This window comes from Drosophila miranda, chromosome 3, assembly GCF_003369915.1.
Source record: "Drosophila miranda strain MSH22 chromosome 3, D.miranda_PacBio2.1, whole genome shotgun sequence".
In the NCBI taxonomy this organism is placed as follows: domain Eukaryota; kingdom Metazoa; phylum Arthropoda; class Insecta; order Diptera; family Drosophilidae; genus Drosophila; species Drosophila miranda.
Window position 1 is genome coordinate 7,992,023 of NC_046676.1, and position 22,158 is coordinate 8,014,180.

Below are 22,158 nucleotides of genomic sequence, written 5' to 3' on the forward strand. Positions count from 1 at the left end.
ACATATATTTTTGATGAGCTTTTGCTGAATTTAATTATTCTTGCCAACTCGAATGTGCCCAGTACTTGCATAGGAATTGCAGATGTTGTACTCGAATGAATATAAATATGCAACAGTTCGAAGAAATTTTTTCTCTCATTGTTAAAGTTTTTGTGGTGCTGTTGGTGGATAGATCGCATCCTTTCCCATGGCACGCTTCCAATTTATTAGCGGAAAACCAATCGCGAACATGCCCTGATTTTAATTGCCTGACACGGCGTAATTCAAAGCTACATTTTCAGGCAGGCTTCTATAATGTACAGCATAAAAAACGGCATTCAATTGGATGGCTGCAGGCCACTCAATCGCATTTTCCATTAAATTATTCAGCCATGAAAACAAATAAAGCTTCCGTTCCACCGGAACTCATGAAAATGGCTTCCCCATTAAAACTTCGATTTTGATTTATTAGCTGGCCAGGTACGGTGGCTTTGTTTTCGCCGCATTATAAATTAGTGGCTTCATCATAAACATAATCATTATCGGTGTGCGGAAGCAGACATCAATCAAAACCAATGGGAAATAATCGATCGATCCACATGTGGGCGGAAGCTGGGTGGAATCCGTGGAGCTGTGGGGGGTGATTGCGAGGCTGCTCATCACGATGATGACCATTTTGATTGTGATTGTGATTATTTACCTGTCAGCGGTCGTGCTGAGAGTTTACAGGGCTGCCAGGGGCAACGCTGCGTATGAGTGATGGAGTGCGAACGGAGGGTGGAAATCAATTACAGGTGATTTAAGTGCTACATGTATTTCTGCAAATAATCTGCTTACGACCGAGCAGTGTTTAATATGAATGCAAATTCGAGCTGAAGGCGACCCTACTGTCCAGGCTGGCAATGCTTTTCGGAACACTTGGCAGGACTCTAGGACTCTTGGACCCACTCTCATGGTTGCCAAGCTGGCCCCAAGCTAAATGGGCGTACAGTTTTCTGGCTTTTAATGAGAATTTTGTTGCGTTTCTTGGGGCCACTTTTTGTCCCTCAAGAAAAAATTATGTAAATAAAGCTGGGCGCGCAATTTGCGATGGCTTCTGCAGCTGGTCTCTCGCTTCTGTTTGAGTTTTAATAAGGAACGGCAGCAGCGTAATGGAAAGCGGTTGTTTGTCTTCTAATGAAAGAATAAATCTGTTAGCAGCGCATTGGGCACGCGTTGCGTATACGTAATATGAGAAAATAATTGCTTCTATGGCTGGCTGGCAAATTGCTTTTGAAGCGGACCAAAGCACACCAGGCCACACGCCACACGCCACACTCCACACTCCACACTCCACACACCACACACATATCCTCGTCCAACAATGATGAATCTGCAAAAAAAAGTTTTTTAAACAGCAAAGCCAGAAAATGATTTCGTTTACAATGGCTTCCCCACATTCATTCTTTCGTTCCTACATTTCCCTGATCTGACGAAAAGCCAAGGGGGCTGGAGTGGGTGTTTTTATGGCCGTGTTTATTGGCCTCTTTTCTGGTTTGACCAAAGCATTCGTTCCATGCCAACAGGACGTTCCTGCCTCGAGTCGACTGCTGTCATTGGCCTGCCACCTCGCTACTCATTCCCCATAAATCATGATTATCAGCAACAGCAGCAACATTTTAATGACTTTGGGCATTTGCATTCACCTGTCGAGGGGCGGGACGAGCTTTTGAGGTTGAGTTCTGGCAATTCTGAAATTCTGGCCTGAGACCTTGGCTTAAAGGCTTCGCCGCTACTGTTGACGTCTGAGCGGGAAGATGTTCTCCAGACGCCATTTTCTTTGATTATGAATGCAAATTTGCATTCCGGGGCTGTTTCAGCTTTTGTTTGCGGTCCTTAAAGTTTATTTTATTTCTTTGCTCTTTTATTGAGGAGCAGCGAGTGGAAGGGCATTAAAATGAATGCTCGGTATATGGCCACCGCTGGGCATTCGCAACCTTAGTGGTGGTAAAGTGTGCTGTGTGGAGGGTAAAGGGATAATTCTATCGAAATAAGTTGAGTTTCATCTGAAAAGAGAGGGCAGTGGCCTGTGATATGATGAGCTGAATGTCCATAGTGACCTTGGTATCCGTTCTATCCTCCTCCCGACTGCCGACTCCCGACAGATTGGAATCAGTAGAGGTCACTGGTGCGTTGTCAATCTCCCCATAAAGAGCCAGTAGTCAGTGGAGTTCAAAGGAAATGCAGTATCTGAATGGAATTTCAGTGTATCAAATATGATAAGCCGTTGCTAGGCATTTAGCTGGCAGCCAGCAAACTCTTCTCGTATGCAAGCGTTTATCAAAGTTTCCACCTGTTGGGAGGTAGATGTATCTCATGGCTCGGTCGTGTGCCCTCGCCACATTTGTCAGATGGCTGTCGGCAGCTGTTCCAGGAAAAAGCATTTAAGTAGAGAATACCTGGCAGAATTTTGCTGCATTAAATAGTCCTTTCACTCAGGGCATGGCTACTCGGAGGGCATTTAAATTTCATTGTGTGTTTCCTCTTCTTTCTGCGGCCGCACCCTCCCACCATCAGCCTTGGGGCGCACATGCACAGTTAAAATGGCAACAACAGACGCCACAAGAGCAGCCACAGGAGCGGAGACAGGAGCTGCGACGGGGACAGAGTCAAGCAGCCTGTGGCTGGAATGTGAGGCATTGTCAGAGGGCCAAGGGGACACAGCCTTTGGGACATGATTTTAATTGTGTGTCGGAAATTATGTTTCACTTTCAGCGTCCTCAACCTTTTGTTCCCCCCAGGAGGGCTCCTCAACTGAAGTACGCCCCCATTCTGGGGATCCATGCAGACCCAGCCGAAAGCAAAAACTTTACCCCCAACGTTTGGCCTTTGACTTGTTTTCGACTTTCCTGTGTACTTTCGGCTCCCTCCTTGGGGACAAATTTAATGGACATTTGCTGCCAAAAGTTGTCGTTTTACAATCACATGGATTCTCCCAGTAAGGCGTAGGGTCATCCCTGGTCCGGGAATGAAATCTGACCCAAAGCTGTGAGAGCAATAAAGACAGCTAGAAAATCTCTGGAGTTTCAAAAACAGAAAAGCGTTCTTTTCCCCCTAAAAGTTTATAAAATTGGGATACCATTTGGATGATATTTCAATTATCTTTTCCATCTAATCATCTTTCTAACCATCATTTACATACGTAGTTTTTATGCAAAAATTATAGTTTATTATTTTCTTCAACTATATTATTAATAAACATTAAATATGATATAAATAAATATAAAATAACTATGAAATATATTTCAATAAAATATGAAATACACTTCTTTTATTTTATTTTAATTTCTCTGACAATTCTGTGGACATTTTACACCAATAATAGTTAATAAATAAATAAGTTTGAAGAAACGCACTATTCCGATCAGCACAATTTAGAATTTGGCACAATCTTCGAATAACTTGCATTCTTTTCTTGCAGCCACTCTCCGACCTGCTTATTTTTCCAGAGAAAACTTTTGGGCTCTGTCTGCAGCTACTACCATCTAGTACAGTCGCTTCTGGAACATTTTAATTCGCTTAAAAGTGCATTAAGGTCTAGGCAGACACTCACACACAGGCCTTACGTGTTGAGACGAGACACAAAAGTTGGAATTAGTTTTCTGAATTGGCCCAGACCGCTGCACTTGTGGCTGGGGTTTGAAATTCCAGAGATGAGTCCAAAACTTTGAGGCTAGCCGTAACCATTTTCTGCATTTGCACGAACGAGTCGAGTTCCATCCAAGAGGCAGACACACCTGAGAGCCGAACGTGGCAGGGCAGCTGAAGTGAGGCCGAGGCGGAGGCTGGGAGAGTGCTCTGCGGATGCATTTCATTTGGAAGGGGCCCCGACAAAGACAATACGGAGGGTTTAAGGAGTGCCTTGGCCCGTTTACGCAACAGAACGGGCCCCTCAGTTCCACAACAACCCACACCGCCAACCTCTCCCCTGCCTACCTCCAACTCCAGATACACCAATCCCTACCAGCATCCAGCCGCCAATTCCTTGTCATCGCCCACATCTGCTGCCGTCTTGCCGCATTCTAACGCGGTCATATCATTAAAGCCAACGGAAGCGGCATCGGCATCGGCAACGGCCACTGGTCGGGGAAGGGGACGAGAGAGGGCCGGTGCTGGTGCTGAAACTGAAACCGCTGGAAGCGCAGGGGCTAGAACAGGGGCTGCTCGCATCACAGGAGGAGCCAGGACAGGAGCTGCTGATGCAGACGGGAACCGCATCAATGGCCTCGTCCAGAACGTGAGTACCATAAAATCATCTTACAGCAGTACCACAAGAGCCCGCTTCCCCTGGCATACTATATGGCTATATGTATAGTGTATTCGTAGCATATATGTACCTGTATACCTGTATATGAATCTGCATCTGCTTGAGTCAACACAATGCCGCAAATGTGGATAGCTAGCTGGTATGCCACACAACACCACACTTTAATTGCAGTACACCGAAAGCTTGAAATTGAGGCACATTCCAGAGTCCAGCACTGCTTGAGTTGGCCAACAAGGTTGCCAAGGATGATTATACCAATTATACAATAGAAAAAGCTATAGAGAGAGTTTTCTAAGAATCCGTCGCTAGGTGATAGGTTTCTTAAAGCATTCTTTAGGAGGTCTCGCGAAACATAACTACATTTTAGAAGCAATACATTTCCACTGCCGGGAACAGCGGATGTGGGTGATGAATTTTTCCTGACTTCTTGCTCAATGAATTTATATCTGACGTTGCAGGTCAGGAAATGAAAAAATCGCTGCTCAAACTGCATTTTATGGCACATGACGCAATTGCAAAACGCATCCGGCGACCTTTTTCCTTTTTCTAAATCAAATTTCCAACGACTGGCTAGTGATTGCCACATCCTGCTTTCAGCATTAGCGGGAGTCCTCGGAATCGAAAAGGAGATACAAATTGGATTGGAGCTAGTCTACAACTAGTCTTTAATCTCCTACGCGTTGCATAAAGTTATTCGAAACCAAATCCTGATTGCTACAGTAACTAAACGAAGAGGAGATACAAATTGGATTGGTCAGCTTTTTATCATACAAAACCTGTGTGTACATATGTATGTAAATAATAATTTTTTCGCGCCACAAATGGGTACACAACACGTATGCAGCACTTTTTGGCCTTCGCCTCGTTTGTAATTCGATTTGCATACACCTCTGGCCAGGAAAATTGCCCTACCAAGGTTGGGGGAGCGCGAAAAATACGAAAAATACGGAAAATTAAGAGCTACATAAGCATGATAATTGCTTGACAACATTTTACCATTAGACTTAATTAAATCGTCAATTGAAATGAAATCGTTAACTGAAAAATGGGGACTGCTGGAAGTTGCAGGAGAACGAGAACCCACTTCAATTGAAGGCTGCAGACAACGTGGTAATGACTTAAAATGGGAAATAATGAGACTTTCAGTTTTTGCGCAGCGCATCGAAGAGATTTCGTACAACACGGTGGCATCAACTTAATTAAGTCGGCAATAGCATCCTTTGAAAACCTGTGCCGACACCAACTGGCATCAATGACAGACAATGGCCAGACCCAGACCCAGATTCAGACCACACAGAGTGTGGGTGTGGTTGTGGGTGTGGGTGTGAGGAGCATGTGACATTTTCTGAGCTGGGCCAACAAATGGGTTCAGCCTGGGCCTGGGCCTGGGCCTACAGCAAAACATTTTGGCCTTCGCCATGCATAAATTTCCAGATCGCAACTTTGCTCTTATTGTACGTACTTTGGCCCCAGCAAATACGAGTATTTGAAGCCTTTGGCACGTACCTCTTTTATCCGAAAGTTGGCCCATTGAAGAGGCCTGGACTGGCACCAGTTGTTCACTTCTGTTAGGCCGTTGCCAAGTGGATTAGCGCAAATATTTTACATTTCTGTTGGTCGGTCCACAGACAAGAGTGCTGAGAGGCTTTACTTTGCGGCTTAATTAAACTCAATTATAATCTTGTTGACACTTTTGTTATTCCAAGTATTCTGTAGTTGTTTTTGTTAGGGCGAAATCGAATTAACACTTCAAACTTGATAAATGCCGAGTGCGAATAAAACTTCTGCACCATTATGGATTGTTTTGCCTGCAGATTAGTTGGGAATCTCGATTGCAATTACTCCAACGAAGCTCATTGCCGGAGAGTGGTCTAACCACAGGAAATTTAATTGCTTTCGAGTGGGTTTCAATTACGCAAATTGCATTAGACATCACCACGCACGGATTCCCAATGAATCCAAACATATAGTACTCTTAGCTGTCAATTATTTATGAATCGGATCAAGTTATCGGCCTTGCCAGCAGTACTTAGCCCAAGTTTTGCCCCAATCGGTGTAGGAATTCCCTCTTGCCGCATCGCAAAACATCACCAAATGTCAGAAAAGGGGTCCATTCTTCATCCTCCAAGGCAGCCGAACTTTGATCTGCCTGCTCCACTCAGGTGGAGGCTGGTGTGATTGATTTGATTGCTGTCACCGACTGGGTATGGGATGACAATCCATCCAATTCAATGAGCTACTCACTTTAGCCTGCAGTTTGTCCTGGGTCTTCCAGCTGTCCTTTGAAGTCGTCGTCAGAGGTATCGCTCCCGGGCGAAATGAAAGTCGTTTACATTTTTGATCAACTTTAAGTGGAAGATTATGGAGGGCACTTCGTGCTGGTTTTCGTCCAACTTACCCCTGGGAACGTTTTCATAATTTTCCACCTCCAACATTGCCATTCATTTCCCATTAAATGTGCCGTGCCCCAGGACGGCTCCCAGGACCCCCAGGGCGGCGGAAGATGTGCATTTATCCATTACCGTTGACGATGCCGTCGACTCTCCCCTCCGCTCCGCTCGAATCACCCGGTTAAAATGTAATTATCCTGCCTGGACTCGGCACTCCATGGCACTGCATTCCACGCCTGAAATTCAGCCATGTCTTAATAGCAGGAAATCGGATTGACTTTCCCTATGCCCTTGCCAAATGCATGTGGAATGAACTCGTTTGGAGAATTATGGCTGTGAATTCAAGTTGATTGAATATCTATAGACGTGCATGATGCCGAAGCAGAGAGGCCTCGCATAATTGTCGGCTCATTAAACGATAATGCAGGAAAATTGATGCCCGGCCTTTTTCCATTCCATTCCCCATTTTTGGGGGAAATTGAATTTCATAAACTTTCCGATGAATAACAGGGTTGCGGGGGAGCCTCCCCAGGGAAGTTCCCAGCAGCAATTAGTGCGCTCTGCCTCGGGAGTGCCCGGCTTCGGAAGTGGCAGGAGCCCCGAGAAGCGGCAGGAACGTGGCCGAAGTCAGCGACGTGCCGTGCCTTGCCGTGCCGTGCCGTGCCGTGCGTCAGCTGGGGAAAATCGAAACCAAAAAGTTTGTTTATGCTTAGAATGCCAGCGGAATTGCTGGCAGAAGGTGGAGTGGGAGCTGGGAGCTGGGAGGCTTGGGGGCTTGGATGCTGGCAGGACGCGGCTCTCTCTGATGCCATTGACATCAGCAACACGGCCACGGCTGTTGTCATTCAAGTGTTCTAATCAATTCTGATTTAATTTTACGCCCAATTAAGTGTGAAAAGCTTTTGATGTTGGGCACACGGGTGCGAGCGGCAAATGGATGCAGACAAGGACTCGCAGGGGCGCAGTCACACAAGCGTGAGCATTGAATATGCCACAGATACATATGTGGGGTCGGTCCTTTGCTCGCACGAGTCCCAGTTGGGCTCTCACACTTGAATAAAGCCATTCCAGACATCAATATTTTGATCCTTCCCTGGTTGGGCTATTTGTACTTACCGCTGCTTCTGTATCCACGCTGTGGCTTCCGCACCCGCTCTCACTGCTCCACGCTTTCACACACTTTCCGTATGCATCTCTCTTTCTCTCTCTTTGTGTATCTCTAACCATGGAACAACTTTCTTCTTATGACAGAGACAGACGTGGCAGATAGTTCCGCCAAGACATTATCCAATAATCTTTATCAACAGCCACAGCCAGCGCTGCAGCATCCGCGCCGCTTGCCTACCTCCACCTCCACATCCAGCTCCAGGTTAAGTTTGTTGGAAACTTTAGTCTGCATGACAGCCGATCCGATATCCCTGTGCTTTTGGATTTGTTTGCAGGTAACGACAAGGCTCAAGACATTTTACTAATTAAATATCAATGTACTTTTCCTTCCATTTGCCTAATTTACCGCTGACAAACAATATTGTAGTCCAAAAGAGTGTAAACAATGGCCGCCCAGGGTTGTCACGCCACGATAAAATAAATACACCTGTGTCGTAAATGTGCGATTAAAAATTCAACGAAATATTTGTATCCCCGCGAAGCTTGGTTTTTGGAGATCAAAAAGGTCTTCCATATCCCGATGTCTCCGAAGATAGGGCTTATCCGAAGTCCCTTCGAAATGGAAGAGCGTAATCCACTTTTACATTAAATCGGATTTAAATATAAACTCTATAGCGGCAGATATTCGAATTTATTTTCTTGGAAATCCTCACAGAAATTTAAATGATTAAATTCCAAGTGCTCTTAAAGATGGAAAACCGAACCAAACTGTCGTCTAGGGTCTGAAATTGTCCAACTCCTGATGGCACTTTGGGTGACGGCGTAAACGCCAAGCTCCGCCAGAGGGGGGACAGGCATGGAGTGGGGGGCCATAAAACAATTTTGTTGTAAATTTACGATACCCCCGGCCATGTATGACAGAAGGTACATAAATACTCGTAGAACATACAGACACGGGGCAGGAGGCAGTCGACATTTTCTTTCCACCAAGAAATTAGCAGAGGATGGAGGGTAGGAAACGAAACGAGCTCCATTGCTCCACCATTCTTCTGGAGGAATAAATTAATTTATTGAATGAACAGATTGCATTTTAAATTTATTATATTTCCACAGTATTGATTTTGGAGCACATGAATTTCTCTTTACATGATAGAAAATTTAGGTGTTGGAGATTGACGTCCCGGTTTTACACACTGGGCTTCACTTTGTGTTATAATTGGACATCCCCCCTCGTATTTATATATATATTAAGCCTATGTTTTGTGTTGGTATGGGGGGTTCTTTCATTGTCCTCCTCACAGGACGAGTGTCGTTTAATCAAATTACAATTGGGGTTAATTTAATAAACTCTCAATTTTTACCTTTCACAGGATCTGTTCTATCTTTCATGTGTGTCCCGTGGCTGTTTTAACTGTGGCTGGCGCTGTGCCACTTGAAAATAATTCACTTTCTTTTGCCTCTTGTAAAGAGTGTGCGGTGTGTGTGATTATGGGTTACGTGTTCGAGTGTCTGTATGCTACGGGTGTGGATGAACATTATTGGATTGCATTGAAAGAACTGGTAGCCCAGAAATACTTTATCGGCACTGGCGTTACGTTGCCTAAACTTAACGCCCAAGAGAACTAGTCCTCTGATCTACTATAATTTTTGAATACACGTTGCTAAATCAGACAATTTTGTAAATTTCTTTTTGGGAGATATTTCTTTAAACTTTTTTTTTCTTGAGTTTTGCCATTTTTAAAGTCTATCAAACAAAATTTAGAACTGAACTGCGTAAAAGAAACAATTTAGAAGAACTGAAAAAGCCGAAATGGAAACGAGTAGAAAAACGATGTTTCTTTTTTTTAACACCAAACGCTGGCATGGCCTTGTTCGATGCGATTCGGCTCTGATTGGTTCCGCTTCGGCTTGAGATCGGTCTGATTTGGCCAACTGATTTTATAACAACTAGTAATACACGCATATACATATACGGCATGATATATATGTAGGCAATGGTATACGAAAAAAAAATGTTGTATTCGTAAATTAATACAAAAGACTGTGAACATAAACATGAACATTGCGAAGCCCGGCGTTCTGTATCGCAGAGGCATTTTCAAGATGAATCCGGTTTGCGTTTGCTGCTCTAGAGACGAACTAAGGAAACTTAAGGAGAAGATAATTAATGAAAATAAACCGGGGAGTATCCGGATCGTCCCCGAAATAATTAAAACTTCAGTGCAAAATGACATGGAGGATGATCTACTAGAGATCGAGCATAAATTGAAAACCGTGGACCTTGCTGACCGCAAAGAGGTGCAAGACGAACAGCAAGACGATGTCGTCAAGAAGGGGGACGGCATGAACATGATATGGTCGATTAATGGCTTTCGCAACTTCAGCTGCATTACCACAGCATTCACGATACCTAATTAATGAATGTGTCTCAGTTTTGACATCAGCAAAGCAAATAAATGTGCAGCTCGAGTATATAAAAGACAACTAGTATTCCCTGGGGGTTGGTGGTGTGGTTGTGTTGCGCCCATGTCGAGCAATCGAAACCCAGATAGGGCTGGGCTGAGTTCCTTCGCTGAGGTGTGTTTCTGTGTGGTGTGGTGTGGTGTGGTGTGGTGCTGGTTTTTGTACGAACATATTTGCTTTCTAACTTATTTCCCAAATTGATTTTGATTCTTTTGATATTCCCAAATTCCGGGATCCTAACTGAATCCCTCTCCACGTCAAGGTCCCTCAAGTGTGCTGCTGTAGGTGTCTATGTATGTGTTCCAGGTGAAATGTGTTGACGTGTGTGAGTGTGTGCGTGTGGGATGGGCTAGCACTGCGCCGTTTCTATCTCCGGACTACGAACGCCGCTCAGTAGACAATGAGCAGGTTGTTCTCATTGAAGGCGGCGGAGTGTCCGGCGTTGCGTACATTGAAACAGGATCCATCGAAGTGCATGCGCCTCTCATTGTGACTACAAAGGACAGAACAGAACGGAAGTTAGCAGAGCAGGACGATGGGGACGAGGGGGACGAGGGGGAGGTTGAGAGCATCGGTTTGACACTCACCGAACAAACAAATGCGAGGTCTGGCCCAGAGAGGCAGTGCAATAGATGCCAGGTGTGCTCAAAGTGGCCGATCCATTGCCGGGACTGGTGCGAATCAAGCCTTTTTTGTACCCACGAGTGACCTTCACAAGGCCATCGGTTGCCTGGGTGATGCGAAATCCGTTTATGTCATAGATCTCAGTGCCATCCTCGGTACAAGTGTAGGCTGAATTGGCAATCACGTCACGGGCTTCAGCCATATAAGAGGGACCATGGCGCGAGTCGCTGCGAGAAGTTCGGGAAGTAAATCGAAATTAGCCAAATAAGAAGCGCTGCAATTGGCCGGAGGGGGGGGGGGACTCACTCATAGAACACTGCCAGGGTGTAGTCCTTGGTCAGATCGGTGAAAGTGTCGGTTGTGGTGCGCGTCCCGGCTGTGTCCAACAGGTAGATGAGAGCGCACCCCTCGCTGGTGAAGCTCACACCCTTGTACCACATCTTGGCATAGCGACTGTAATGGGAAGATAATTCAAAGGATTCAAAAGATGCCACGTTGGGGTGTGGGCCATTCCCACTCACACAAAGTTATTGCCCTTCGTGCCGTCGTAGGTGACCATTTCGACTTTAGCGCCGCTCTGCAAGATGCGTCCATTGGGGTGGATCAAAGCCGAGTTGTTGCAGTTGCGTGATAGAGCAACTGCCACCATGCTGCGCTGATTGAGCACGCGCACCGCCTTGTCCAGAGTCATGTCAATGCTGCCCCATGCAAAGAAAGGTATTAGCATTAGGGGTCGTTCTTAAAGAAGAGCCAAGGGGCTGGGGGCTGGGGGCTGGGGGCGTCCACACTCACCGCATGCCATCGCGGAGGCGCAACTGGATGGTGCCGTTCGTCATGGCAACGGGTCCAGAGCCGGGACATGACGGCGGTGTGTGGTTCTCGAGCTCGAAGTTCCGTGTGCTGCTCACGTGTGCCAAGGCGTATGGCGGAGGGGGCATTGGAGACGGCAACTGTTGGGAATTCTGAGATTGAGCATAGAATCGGCTAGATTTACATATATGAAGGAGCCCCTTACCAGGCTGTAGTTCTGCTCGCTGTCGAAGCCATAGGTGGGCGTGGCATTGTAGCGCCCTGTGAGTCCCTTGCCGTTGTGCGCCATTTTGCCAGCGTCTATTTCCTGCATTTTCCCGGGCCCGTACTGGGGAGGGCTGGAAATGTGTATGCCCGGCAGTTGGACGTATGGAGGGGCAGTCGGCTCCTGCAGACTGCCGACTGCCGAAATGCCGCTGGTGATGGTGTTGGTGCCAACGGTGGCGCTGCTACCGAGACTGGAGCTGCTGCCGCGATCCAAGTGGCCCACGGAGTCCGTGCCGGAGGACAGCGAGATGTTGCTCATGCGTTGGGCTAGCTGCGCCCCAGTCATGCCGACACGCAAGCTTGCTTCCTAAGGGAGGGGGGATGAGAAAGTTAGATCCGGAACGAAATGAAGCGGTGAGGAAGTGAAAGTGCCAGAAAATAATTGAATACCGGCAGGAGAGAAAAGGACAGAAACGAGAGGAAGTGTCAGCAGCGCAGAAATCGAATCACTTTGCAACTGTTGCTAACATTCTGTTGACATGCTGTTAACGCATGCATATACATACATACATACATACATACCATCAAAGACTATACAATACCAAGATGTCGCATGAGGAACAAATGCTTTTTCAATTTTCGTTTGACGCTTCATGGTACGGGCGCGCGGGGCTAGTACTTCAATTCTCTTTTACGCTACCTTCGCCTCCGAAGTGCTACTCGGCTTCGTCAATGCCTCGGTCAGCACGAGCTCGAGCCAACCCAGAAATATGCTTGTAGTTGTGTATATGTGTGTATGTCCTAGGTCGGCACGGCCATAAACCGGTTTCGCCCGCAGCATATACGGCTTTTAGCTTCACACGCAAGCGCACTGAAAGCATGTCAGTATTGTATTGTATAGTCTTTGATACCATACACACATATATGTAATTACATATGTATGTACGTGTCGGCGTTTTTCCCAATTTGCATTTGATTTTTATAGAAATTAACCAAACCATTTTGAATAGTATTAGAAGAGGAGTGAAGAGGGGGGGAATAGAGAAGGAAAACTCGAATATTAAAGTCGAAAAGTAAGAGAGCAATGGGGGAAAAGAGCGAGACGGAAAATAAGGTCTGAAATAACAGGAGAGGGCAATGAGGTGATGTGGCAATGCTGTCAGTTTTGTAAAACAAAATTTCTGAAAATTGAAGAAACTTTCACGTCATTGCTTGGAATTTCACTTACCGGCGATGGGTTGTTGGTGTAGACGGAGCGCTGGCGCACCCCGTTGGTCGGCTTGGTGGGCGAGCGCAAGATGTTGTTGCTTTTGTCGTTCATCTGAGCACGCGACAAGAAGTCCTCGGCATTGCAGATCCCCACACGGCCGCCCTTCGGGCTGCTCACTTGCGAGACCGGCTCCTGCTGGGAAGTCTCGCAGTCCGATGACTGGCACTCCGCCTCCTTGGTGCTGACCTTGGGCTCAACGGATTTCGGCTGGGTGAACATTTTGATTTGGCAACTTTTTTCTTCTCGCTCTTTCTTTTTTTCAAGTGAGTTCACGTGCTAAATACAGTTTTAGAATGTTTTGTTCGACACTTCTCACTACGACTCTGAGAGGAATTTTAATTTTTATATTTAATTTGTTTGCAGGTAACGACAAGGCTCAAGACATTTTACTAATTAAATATCAATGTACTTTTCCTTCCATTTGCCTAATTTACCGCTGACAAACAATATTGTAGTCCAAAAGAGTGTAAACAATGGCCGCCCAGGGTTGTCACGCCACGATAAAATAAATACACCTGTGTCGTAAATGTGCGATTAAAAATTCAACGAAATATTTGTATCCCCGCGAAGATTGGTTTTTGGAGATCAAAAAGGTCTTCCATATCCCGATGTCTCCGAAGATAGGGCTTATCCGAAGTCCCTTCGAAATGGAACAGCGTAATCTACTTTTACATTAAATCGGATTTAAATATAAACTCTATAGCGGCAGATATTCGAATTTATTTTCTTGGAAATCCTCACAGAAATTTAAATGATTAAATTCCAAGTGCTCTTAAAGATGGAAAACCGAACCAAACTGTCGTCTAGGGTCTGAAATTGTCCAACTCCTGATGGCACTTTGGGTGACGGCGTAAACGCCAAGCTCCGCCAGAGGGGGGACAGGCATGGAGTGGGGGGCCATAAAACAATTTTGTTGTAAATTAACGATACCCCCAGCCATGTATGACGAATAAATTAATTTATTGAATGAACAGATTGCATTTGTAAACTTTTAATAGCACGGTTTTATTATATGTTCTTCTTTCTTGATCGGCGTATTCGAATGAATGTTTGTTGGCATATCGATACTTGTCGAGGACAAGTATCGATATATCGAGTACATTGGTATTTCTTATAATACTATCGATGAGTAAATCTTAAACTAATATTCAAATCTTATAAACTAATATTCATATCTTACACATTTTAAATTTATTATATTTCCACAGTATTGATTTTGGAGCACATGAATTTCTCTTTACATGATAGAAAATTTAGGTGTTGGAGATTGACGTCCCGGTTTTACACACTGGGCTTCACTTTGTGTTATAATTGGACATCCCCCCTCGTATTTATATATATATTAAGCCTATGTTTTGTGTTGGTATGGGGGGCTCTTTCATTGTCCTCCTCACAGGACGAGTGTCGTTTAATCAAATTACAATTGGGGTTAATTTAATAAACTCTCAATTTTTACCTTTCACAGGATCTGTTCTATCTTTCATGTGTGTCCCGTGGCTGTTTTAACTGTGGCTGGCGCTGTGCCACTTGAAAATAATTCACTTTCTTTTGCCTCTTGTAAAGAGTGTGCGGTGTGTGTGATTATGGGTTACGTGTTCGAGTGTCTGTATGCTACGGGTGTGGATGAACATTATTGGATTGCATTGAAAGAACTGGTAGCCCAGAAATACTGTATCGGCACTGGCGTTACGTTGCCTAAACTTAACGCCCAAGAGAACTAGTCCTCTGATCTACTATAATTTTTGAATACACGTTGCTAAATCAGACAATTTTGTAAATTTCTTTTTGGGAGATATTTCTTTAAACTTTTTTTTTCTTGAGTTTTGCCATTTTTAAAGTCTATCAAACAAAATTTAGAACTGAACTGCGTAAAAGAAACAATTTAGAAGAACTGAAAAAGCCGAAATGGAAACGAGTAGAAAAACGATGTTTCTTTTTTTTAACACCAAACGCTGGCATGGCCTTGTTCGATGCGATTCGGCTCTGATTGGTTCCGCTTCGGCTTGAGATCGGTCTGATTTGGCCAACTGATTTTATAACAACTAGTAATACACGCATATACATATACGGCATGATATATATGTAGGCAATGGTATACGAAAAAAAAATGTTGTATTCGTAAATTAATACAAAAGACTGTGAACATAAACATGAACATTGCGAAGCCCGGCGTTCTGTATCGCAGAGGCATTTTCAAGATGAATCCGGTTTGCGTTTGCTGCTCTAGAGACGAACTAAGGAAACTTAAGGAGAAGATAATTAATGAAAATAAACCGGGGAGTATCCGGATCGTCCCCGAAATAATTAAAACTTCAGTGCAAAATGACATGGAGGATGATCTACTAGAGATCGAGCATAAATTGAAAACCGTGGACCTTGCTGACCGCAAAGAGGTGCAAGACGAACAGCAAGACGATGTCGTCAAGAAGGGGGACGGCATGAACATGATATGGTCGATTAATGGCTTTCGCAACTTCAGCTGCATTACCACAGCATTCACGATACCTAATTAATGAATGTGTCTCAGTTTTGACATCAGCAAAGCAAATAAATGTGCAGCTCGAGTATATAAAAGACAACTAGTATTCCCTGGGGGTTGGTGGTGTGGTTGTGTTGCGCCCATGTCGAGCAATCGAAACCCAGATAGGGCTGGGCTGAGTTCCTTCGCTGAGGTGTGTTTCTGTGTGGTGTGGTGTGGTGTGGTGTGGTGTGGTGCTGGTTTTGTCCGAACATATTTGCTTTCTAACTTATTTCCCAAATTGATTTTGATTCTTTTGATATTCCCAAATTCCGGGATCCTAACTGAATCCCTCTCCACGTCAAGGTCCCTCAAGTGTGCTGCTGTAGGTGTCTATGTATGTGTTCCAGGTGAAATGTGTTGACGTGTGTGAGTGTGTGCGTGTGGGATGGGCTAGCACTGCGCCGTTTCTATCTCCGGACTACGAACGCCGCTCAGTAGACAATGAGCAGGTTGTTCTCATTGAAGGCGGCGGAGTGTCCGGCGTTGCGTACATTGAAACAGGATCCATCGAAGTGCATGCGCCTCTCATTGTGACTACAAAGGACAGAACAGAACGGAAGTTAGCAGAGCAGGACGATGGGGACGAGGGGGACGAGGGGGAGGTTGAGAGCATCGGTTTGACACTCACCGAACAAACAAATGCGAGGTCTGGCCCAGAGAGGCAGTGCAATAGATGCCAGGTGTGCTCAAAGTGGCCGATCCATTGCCGGGACTGGTGCGAATCAAGCCTTTTTTGTACCCACGAGTGACCTTCACAAGGCCATCGGTTGCCTGGGTGATGCGAAATCCGTTTATGTCATAGATCTCAGTGCCATCCTCGGTACAAGTGTAGGCTGAATTGGCAATCACGTCACGGGCTTCAGCCATATAAGAGGGACCATGGCGCGAGTCGCTGCGAGAAGTTCGGGAAGTAAATCGAAATTAGCCAAATAAGAAGCGCTGCAATTGGCCGGAGGGGGGGGGGGGGGGACTCACTCATAGAACACTGCCAGGGTGTAGTCCTTGGTCAGATCGGTGAAAGTGTCGGTTGTGGTGCGCGTCCCGGCTGTGTCCAACAGGTAGATGAGAGCGCACCCCTCGCTGGTGAAGCTCACACCCTTGTACCACATCTTGGCATAGCGACTGTAATGGGAAGATAATTCAAAGGATTCAAAAGATGCCACGTTGGGGTGTGGGCCATTCCCACTCACACAAAGTTATTGCCCTTCGTGCCGTCGTAGGTGACCATTTCGACTTTAGCGCCGCTCTGCAAGATGCGTCCATTGGGGTGGATCAAAGCCGAGTTGTTGCAGTTGCGTGATAGAGCAACTGCCACCATGCTGCGCTGATTGAGCACGCGCACCGCCTTGTCCAGAGTCATGTCAATGCTGCCCCATGCAAAGAAAGGTATTAGCATTAGGGGTCGTTCTTAAAGAAGAGCCAAGGGGCTGGGGGCTGGGGGCTGGGGGCGTCCACACTCACCACATGCCATCGCGGAGGCGCAACTGGATGGTGCCGTTCGTCATGGCAACGGGTCCAGAGCCGGGACATGACGGCGGTGTGTGGTTCTCGAGCTCGAAGTTCCGTGTGCTGCTCACGTGTGCCAAGGCGTATGGCGGAGGGGGCATTGGAGACGGCAACTGTTGGGAATTCTGAGATTGAGCATAGAATCGGCTAGATTTACATATATGAAGGAGCCCCTTACCAGGCTGTAGTTCTGCTCGCTGTCGAAGCCATAGGTGGGCGTGGCATTGTAGCGCCCTGTGAGTCCCTTGCCGTTGTGCGCCATTTTGCCAGCGTCTATTTCCTGCATTTTCCCGGGCCCGTACTGGGGAGGGCTGGAAATGTGTATGCCCGGCAGTTGGTCGTATGGAGGGGCAGTCGGCTCCTGCAGACTGCCGACTGCCGAAATGCCGCTGGTGATGGTGTTGGTGCCAACGGTGGCGCTGCTACCGAGACTGGAGCTGCTGCCGCGATCCAAGTGGCCCACGGAGTCCGTGCCGGAGGACAGCGAGATGTTGCTCATGCGTTGGGCTAGCTGCGCCCCAGTCATGCCGACACGCAAGCTTGCTTCCTAAGGGAGGGGGGATGAGAAAGTTAGATCCGGAACGAAATGAAGCGGTGAGGAAGTGAAAGTGCCAGAAAATAATTGAATACCGGCAGGAGAGAAAAGGACAGAAACGAGAGGAAGTGTCAGCAGCGCAGAAATCGAATCACTTTGCAACTGTTGCTAACATTCTGTTGACATGCTGTTAACGCATGCATATACATACATACATACATACATACCATCAAAGACTATACAATACCAAGATGTCGCATGAGGAACAAATGCTTTTTCAATTTTCGTTTGACGCTTCATGGTACGGGCGCGCGGGGCTAGTACTTCAATTCTCTTTTACGCTACCTTCGCCTCCGAAGTGCTACTCGGCTTCGTCAATGCCTCGGTCAGCACGAGCTCGAGCCAACCCAGAAATATGCTTGTAGTTGTGTATATGTGTGTATGTCCTAGGTCGGCACGGCCATAAACCGGTTTCGCCCGCAGCATATACGGCTTTTAGCTTCACACGCAAGCGCACTGAAAGCATGTCAGTATTGTATTGTATAGTCTTTGATACCATACACACATATATGTAATTACATATGTATGTACGTGTCGGCGTTTTTCCCAATTTGCATTTGATTTTTATAGAAATTAACCAAACCATTTTGAATAGTATTAGAAGAGGAGTGAAGAGGGGGGGAATAGAGAAGGAAAACTCGAATATTAAAGAAGAAAAGTAAGAGAGCAATGGTGGAAAAGAGCGAGACGGAAAATAAGGTCTGAAATAACAGGAGAGGGCAATGAGGTGATGTGGCAATGCTGTCAGTTTTGTAAAACAAAATTTCTGAAAATTGAAGAAACTTTCACGTCATTGCTTGGAATTTCACTTACCGGCGATGGGTTGTTGGTGTAGACGGAGCGCTGGCGCACCCCGTTGGTCGGCTTGGTGGGCGAGCGCAAGATGTTGTTGCTTTTGTCGTTCATCTGAGCACGCGACAAGAAGTCCTCGGCATTGCAGATCCCCACACGGCCGCCCTTCGGGCTGCTCACTTGCGAGACCGGCTCCTGCTGGGAAGTCTCGCAGTCCGATGACTGGCACTCCGCCTCCTTGGTGCTGACCTTGGGCTCAACGGATTTCGGCTGGGTGAACATTTTGATTTGGCAACTTTTTTCTTCTCGCTCTTTCTTTTTTTCAAGTGAGTTCACGTGCTAAATACAGTTTTAGAATGTTTTGTTCGACACTTCTCACTACGACTCTGAGAGGAATTTTAATTTTTATATTTAATTTGTTTGCAGGTAACGACAAGGCTCAAGACATTTTACTAATTAAATATCAATGTACTTTTCCTTCCATTTGCCTAATTTACCGCTGACAAACAATATTGTAGTCCAAAAGAGTGTAAACAATGGCCGCCCAGGGTTGTCACGCCACGATAAAATAAATACACCTCTGTCGTAAATGTGCGATTAAAAATTCAACGAAATATTTGTATCCCCGCGAAGCTTGGTTTTTGAAGATCAAAAAGTTCTTCCATATCCCGATGTCTCCGAAGATAGGGCTTATCCGAAGTCCCTTCGAAATGGAAGAGCGTAATCCACTTTTACATTAAATCGGATTTAAATATAAACTCTATAGCGGCAGATATTGTAGTGGCCAGTGAAGCAAACCCAGATTAAATTCCCTAATAATTTCCCAGATATAAAGCAGATTCAAATCACGCGCCAACTTGATTAGTTCGAACACCAAGGCTTTAAAAACAGCTACTTCGAATATGGAGCTTTAATTGCTCGAATGTTCTTTTTCGTCTCTCGAGACCGAATTCCATGGAAGGGTCCCGTTAAAGCTCGTCTATGCCGCTTAAGCCGACAGCGACGGTGAACACGCGGATCAATTCAATTTTTCTCCCAAAACACTTCGGTTGTGCCTGTGCCAATAGTGCCAAACTCTAGTGGAAGTTCACGTGTCCCTGTATTACATAATACATACCAAATTACATAACTGCAAGTCGGCGGAGAATCGACTAAAAAGCAAGATCAAGCTATATTGTGTGGTGAAAGTGCAAAGTGCTACGTAGAGAAAAAGAAGGTGATTATAGAGGAAAGCAGGTTTGGTACATTCACTGAACTCCGAATCTATTACAGAATCTCTTGGTCACTGGAGGTCTGCCGTGCTTTGGCGCTCTCACGCCTAACCCCCCCACGCAACCTCCAGTGTCTTATTTTTGGCCGCTTCGAATTACCAGCGTTTCCGTTGTACGGACGATCTGTATAGACCTTTGAATGCCCTATAAGCGTTTCTTGCGAGATGCAACTCAACATCCTTGATGCGGAATCGACAACGCCTAGGAATTAAAGTGGAAATTTATGTCAGCTAAAATTGTGCAGAAGATGTGAATACAAGATCAGGAATCGGAATTTAGGGTGACCTGGGTCGTGGACAACATGTGATCATCGATTCGTGAGTACGAACATACCCGCGAAATAGCAGGGTATAACAGCGGTGCAGCGTAATGAAAGGGAGAGCGTGATAGCTCACACGCCAAGAGCGAGCTTTCGTTCGAAGAGAATTCGGACATATGCGTGCGTATGCACACACATATAAACGTGCATTAATTTGATCATCGACATTCTCTTTGCTTTGTCTTGTTCTTTTCTTTTGCTTGCATTCTTGTGTTTGCACTTCAATTAAATTTGACTTTAAATGTAAAATCATATAAAAATAAACAGTTATATTAAGGAATATCTTTCCTATAGAATTAATTTCTTTATCATATGTCTTAAGTCCTTTCCTAATCAACTCAATGTTAAGCCTTGATTCACTCTGGCAATGTCGGCCAAAATATCATTCTTTAATTCTTTACTATTTTTATATAATTAATATTGTTCCACAGCTACCGAAGCAGTTCATTGGGCCCAACGAGCTCGTCAAGGAAAGTGTTTGAATTTGGTAATGATCATTAATTTCGTATTGAATGGAAATGTTGACCTTCGTGAGTAAAAAGGCTCAGTTTTGCTATGAATTGTATTTTATATTCTTAAGTTAATGAACCTTTTGTTATATATGAATCTTTTGAATCTTGATTAATAGAACTATTTTGAATTAACATGAATTTGGAATAAATAACAACCATTCTGTCTAAGTACATAATGCCAATGATGCATCGAGTGTAATAATGCAGCGGTAGTTACGTTAGGGGCCATGCCAACATCGTTCCACGCATTGCCGAAGGTAGGGAGGGTATGAAGGAACTAGTGATCTCCTACACCTAGGATCACTAAATTAAATACGCGACTACCGGATTCCTTCTTGCCATCTATGCCGACCGGGGATTGATTACATTTGTTTTTTTTGTTTTGATCAAAGTAGATTCTGTGTCAATGCACTTAAATTTTTATAATATGGCGAGAACAAGGAAGTATAGGGATAGGAAAGACCCCGACCCCATCCGGCGAGCTGAGCCCAGAGCGCAGTATAGTGCACTAACCCCGATTCCCTTTCCTGCTGAGGCTGCATTGCCAACAAGATTTAACCAGCCCGTAGCCGTAACATTATAATATTCGAATTTATTTTCTTGGAAATCCTCACAGAAATTTAAATGATTAAATTTCAAGTGCTCTTAAAGATGGAAAACCGAACCAAACTGTCGTCTAGGGTCTGAAATTGTCCAACTCCTGATGGCACTTTGGGTGACGGCGTAAACGCCAAGCTCCGCCTGAGGGGGGCCAGGCATGGAGTGGGGGGCCATAAAACAATTTTGTTGTAAATTTACGATACCCCCGGCCATGTATGACAGAAGGTACATAAATACTCGTAGAACATACAGGCACGGGGCAGGAGGCAGTCGACATTTTCTTTCCACCAAGAAATTAGCAGAGGATGGAGGGTAGGAAACGAAACGAGCTCCATTGCTCCACCATTCTTCTGGAGGAATAAATTAATTTATTGAATGAACAGATTGCATTTTAAATTTATTATATTTCCACAGTATTGATTTTGGAGCACATGAATTTCTCTTTACATGATAGAAAATTTAGGTGTTGGAGATTGACGTCCCGGTTTTACACACTGGGCTTCACTTTGTGTTATAATTGGACATCCCCCCTCGTATTTATATATATATTAAGCCTATGTTTTGTGTTGGTATGGGGGGCTCTTTCATTGTCCTCCTCACAGGACGAGTGTCGTTTAATCAAATTACAATTGGGGTTAATTTAATAAACTCTCAATTTTTACCTTTCACAGGATCTGTTCTATCTTTCATGTGTGTCCCGTGGCTGTTTTAACTGTGGCTGGCGCTGTGCCACTTGAAAATAATTCACTTTCTTTTGCCTCTTGTAAAGAGTGTGCGGTGTGTGTGATTATGGGTTACGTGTTCGAGTGTCTGTATGCTACGGGTGTGGATGAACATTATTGGATTGCATTGAAAGAACTGGTAGCCCAGAAATACTGTATCGGCA

At 45.2% G+C, this 22,158-nt stretch overlaps 3 protein-coding genes across 8 annotated transcripts in view; 1 reads left to right on the forward strand and 2 right to left on the reverse strand.

The window, feature by feature from the left end:
* The window catches only part of LOC108159195 (LIM and SH3 domain protein Lasp), a 57,777-nt gene that overhangs the window by 3,944 nt on the left and 31,675 nt on the right, over positions 1–22,158 (forward strand). For all 3 annotated transcript variants that reach the window (XM_033390842.1, XM_033390843.1, XM_033390844.1), the window contains exon 2: positions 3,440–4,255. The gene's annotated coding sequence lies outside the window, so the exon portion shown is untranslated. The remainder of the gene's footprint in view (positions 1–3,439; positions 4,256–22,158) is intronic.
* Positions 10,042–13,457, reverse strand: LOC117187906. 2 transcript variants are annotated; one of them, XM_033390848.1, is made up of 7 exons: positions 13,115–13,457; positions 11,885–12,253; positions 11,662–11,819; positions 11,391–11,567; positions 11,176–11,322; positions 10,833–11,096; positions 10,042–10,738 (listed from the first exon to the last, which is right to left on the reverse strand). In XM_033390848.1, exons 1-7 carry the CDS (start codon positions 13,373–13,375, stop codon positions 10,636–10,638), a joined length of 1,479 nt encoding a protein of 492 aa, XP_033246739.1. In that variant the 5' UTR covers positions 13,376–13,457; the 3' UTR covers positions 10,042–10,635. The 2 variants fall into 2 exon arrangements, with proteins under 2 accessions (XP_033246739.1, XP_033246738.1); XM_033390847.1 differs by having other exon boundaries at positions 11,662–11,831.
* On the reverse strand, positions 15,511–18,934 carry LOC117187907. 3 transcript variants are annotated; one of them, XM_033390850.1, is made up of 7 exons: positions 18,592–18,934; positions 17,362–17,730; positions 17,139–17,296; positions 16,868–17,044; positions 16,653–16,799; positions 16,306–16,569; positions 15,511–16,211 (listed from the first exon to the last, which is right to left on the reverse strand). In XM_033390850.1, the coding sequence occupies exons 1-7, from the start codon at positions 18,850–18,852 to the stop codon at positions 16,109–16,111; spliced, it is 1,479 nt and encodes a 492-aa protein (XP_033246741.1). In that variant the 5' UTR covers positions 18,853–18,934; the 3' UTR covers positions 15,511–16,108. The 3 variants fall into 3 exon arrangements, with proteins under 3 accessions (XP_033246741.1, XP_033246740.1, XP_033246742.1); XM_033390849.1 differs by having other exon boundaries at positions 17,139–17,308; XM_033390851.1 differs by lacking the exon at positions 18,592–18,934 and adding an exon at positions 17,814–17,863 and having other exon boundaries at positions 17,139–17,308.

Excerpts from the sequence above, each read along its gene's own strand:
- LOC117187906 (XM_033390847.1), bottom strand. The coding sequence starts at position 13,375 with ATGTTCACCCAGCCGAAATCCGTTGAGCCCAAGGTCAGCACCAAGGAG. Across the intron at positions 12,254-13,114 it reads ACACCAACAACCCATCGCCG|GAAGCAAGCTTGCGTGTCGG; the intron begins GTAAGTGAAATT and ends CCCCTCCCTTAG. Across the intron at positions 11,568-11,661 it reads CGCCTCCGCGATGGCATGCG|CATTGACATGACTCTGGACA; the intron begins GTGAGTGTGGAC and ends TGCATGGGGCAG.
- LOC117187907 (XM_033390849.1), bottom strand. The coding sequence starts at position 18,852 with ATGTTCACCCAGCCGAAATCCGTTGAGCCCAAGGTCAGCACCAAGGAG. Across the intron at positions 17,731-18,591 it reads ACACCAACAACCCATCGCCG|GAAGCAAGCTTGCGTGTCGG; the intron begins GTAAGTGAAATT and ends CCCCTCCCTTAG. Across the intron at positions 16,570-16,652 it reads ACCCTGGCAGTGTTCTATGA|CGACTCGCGCCATGGTCCCT; the intron begins GTGAGTCCCCCC and ends AACTTCTCGCAG.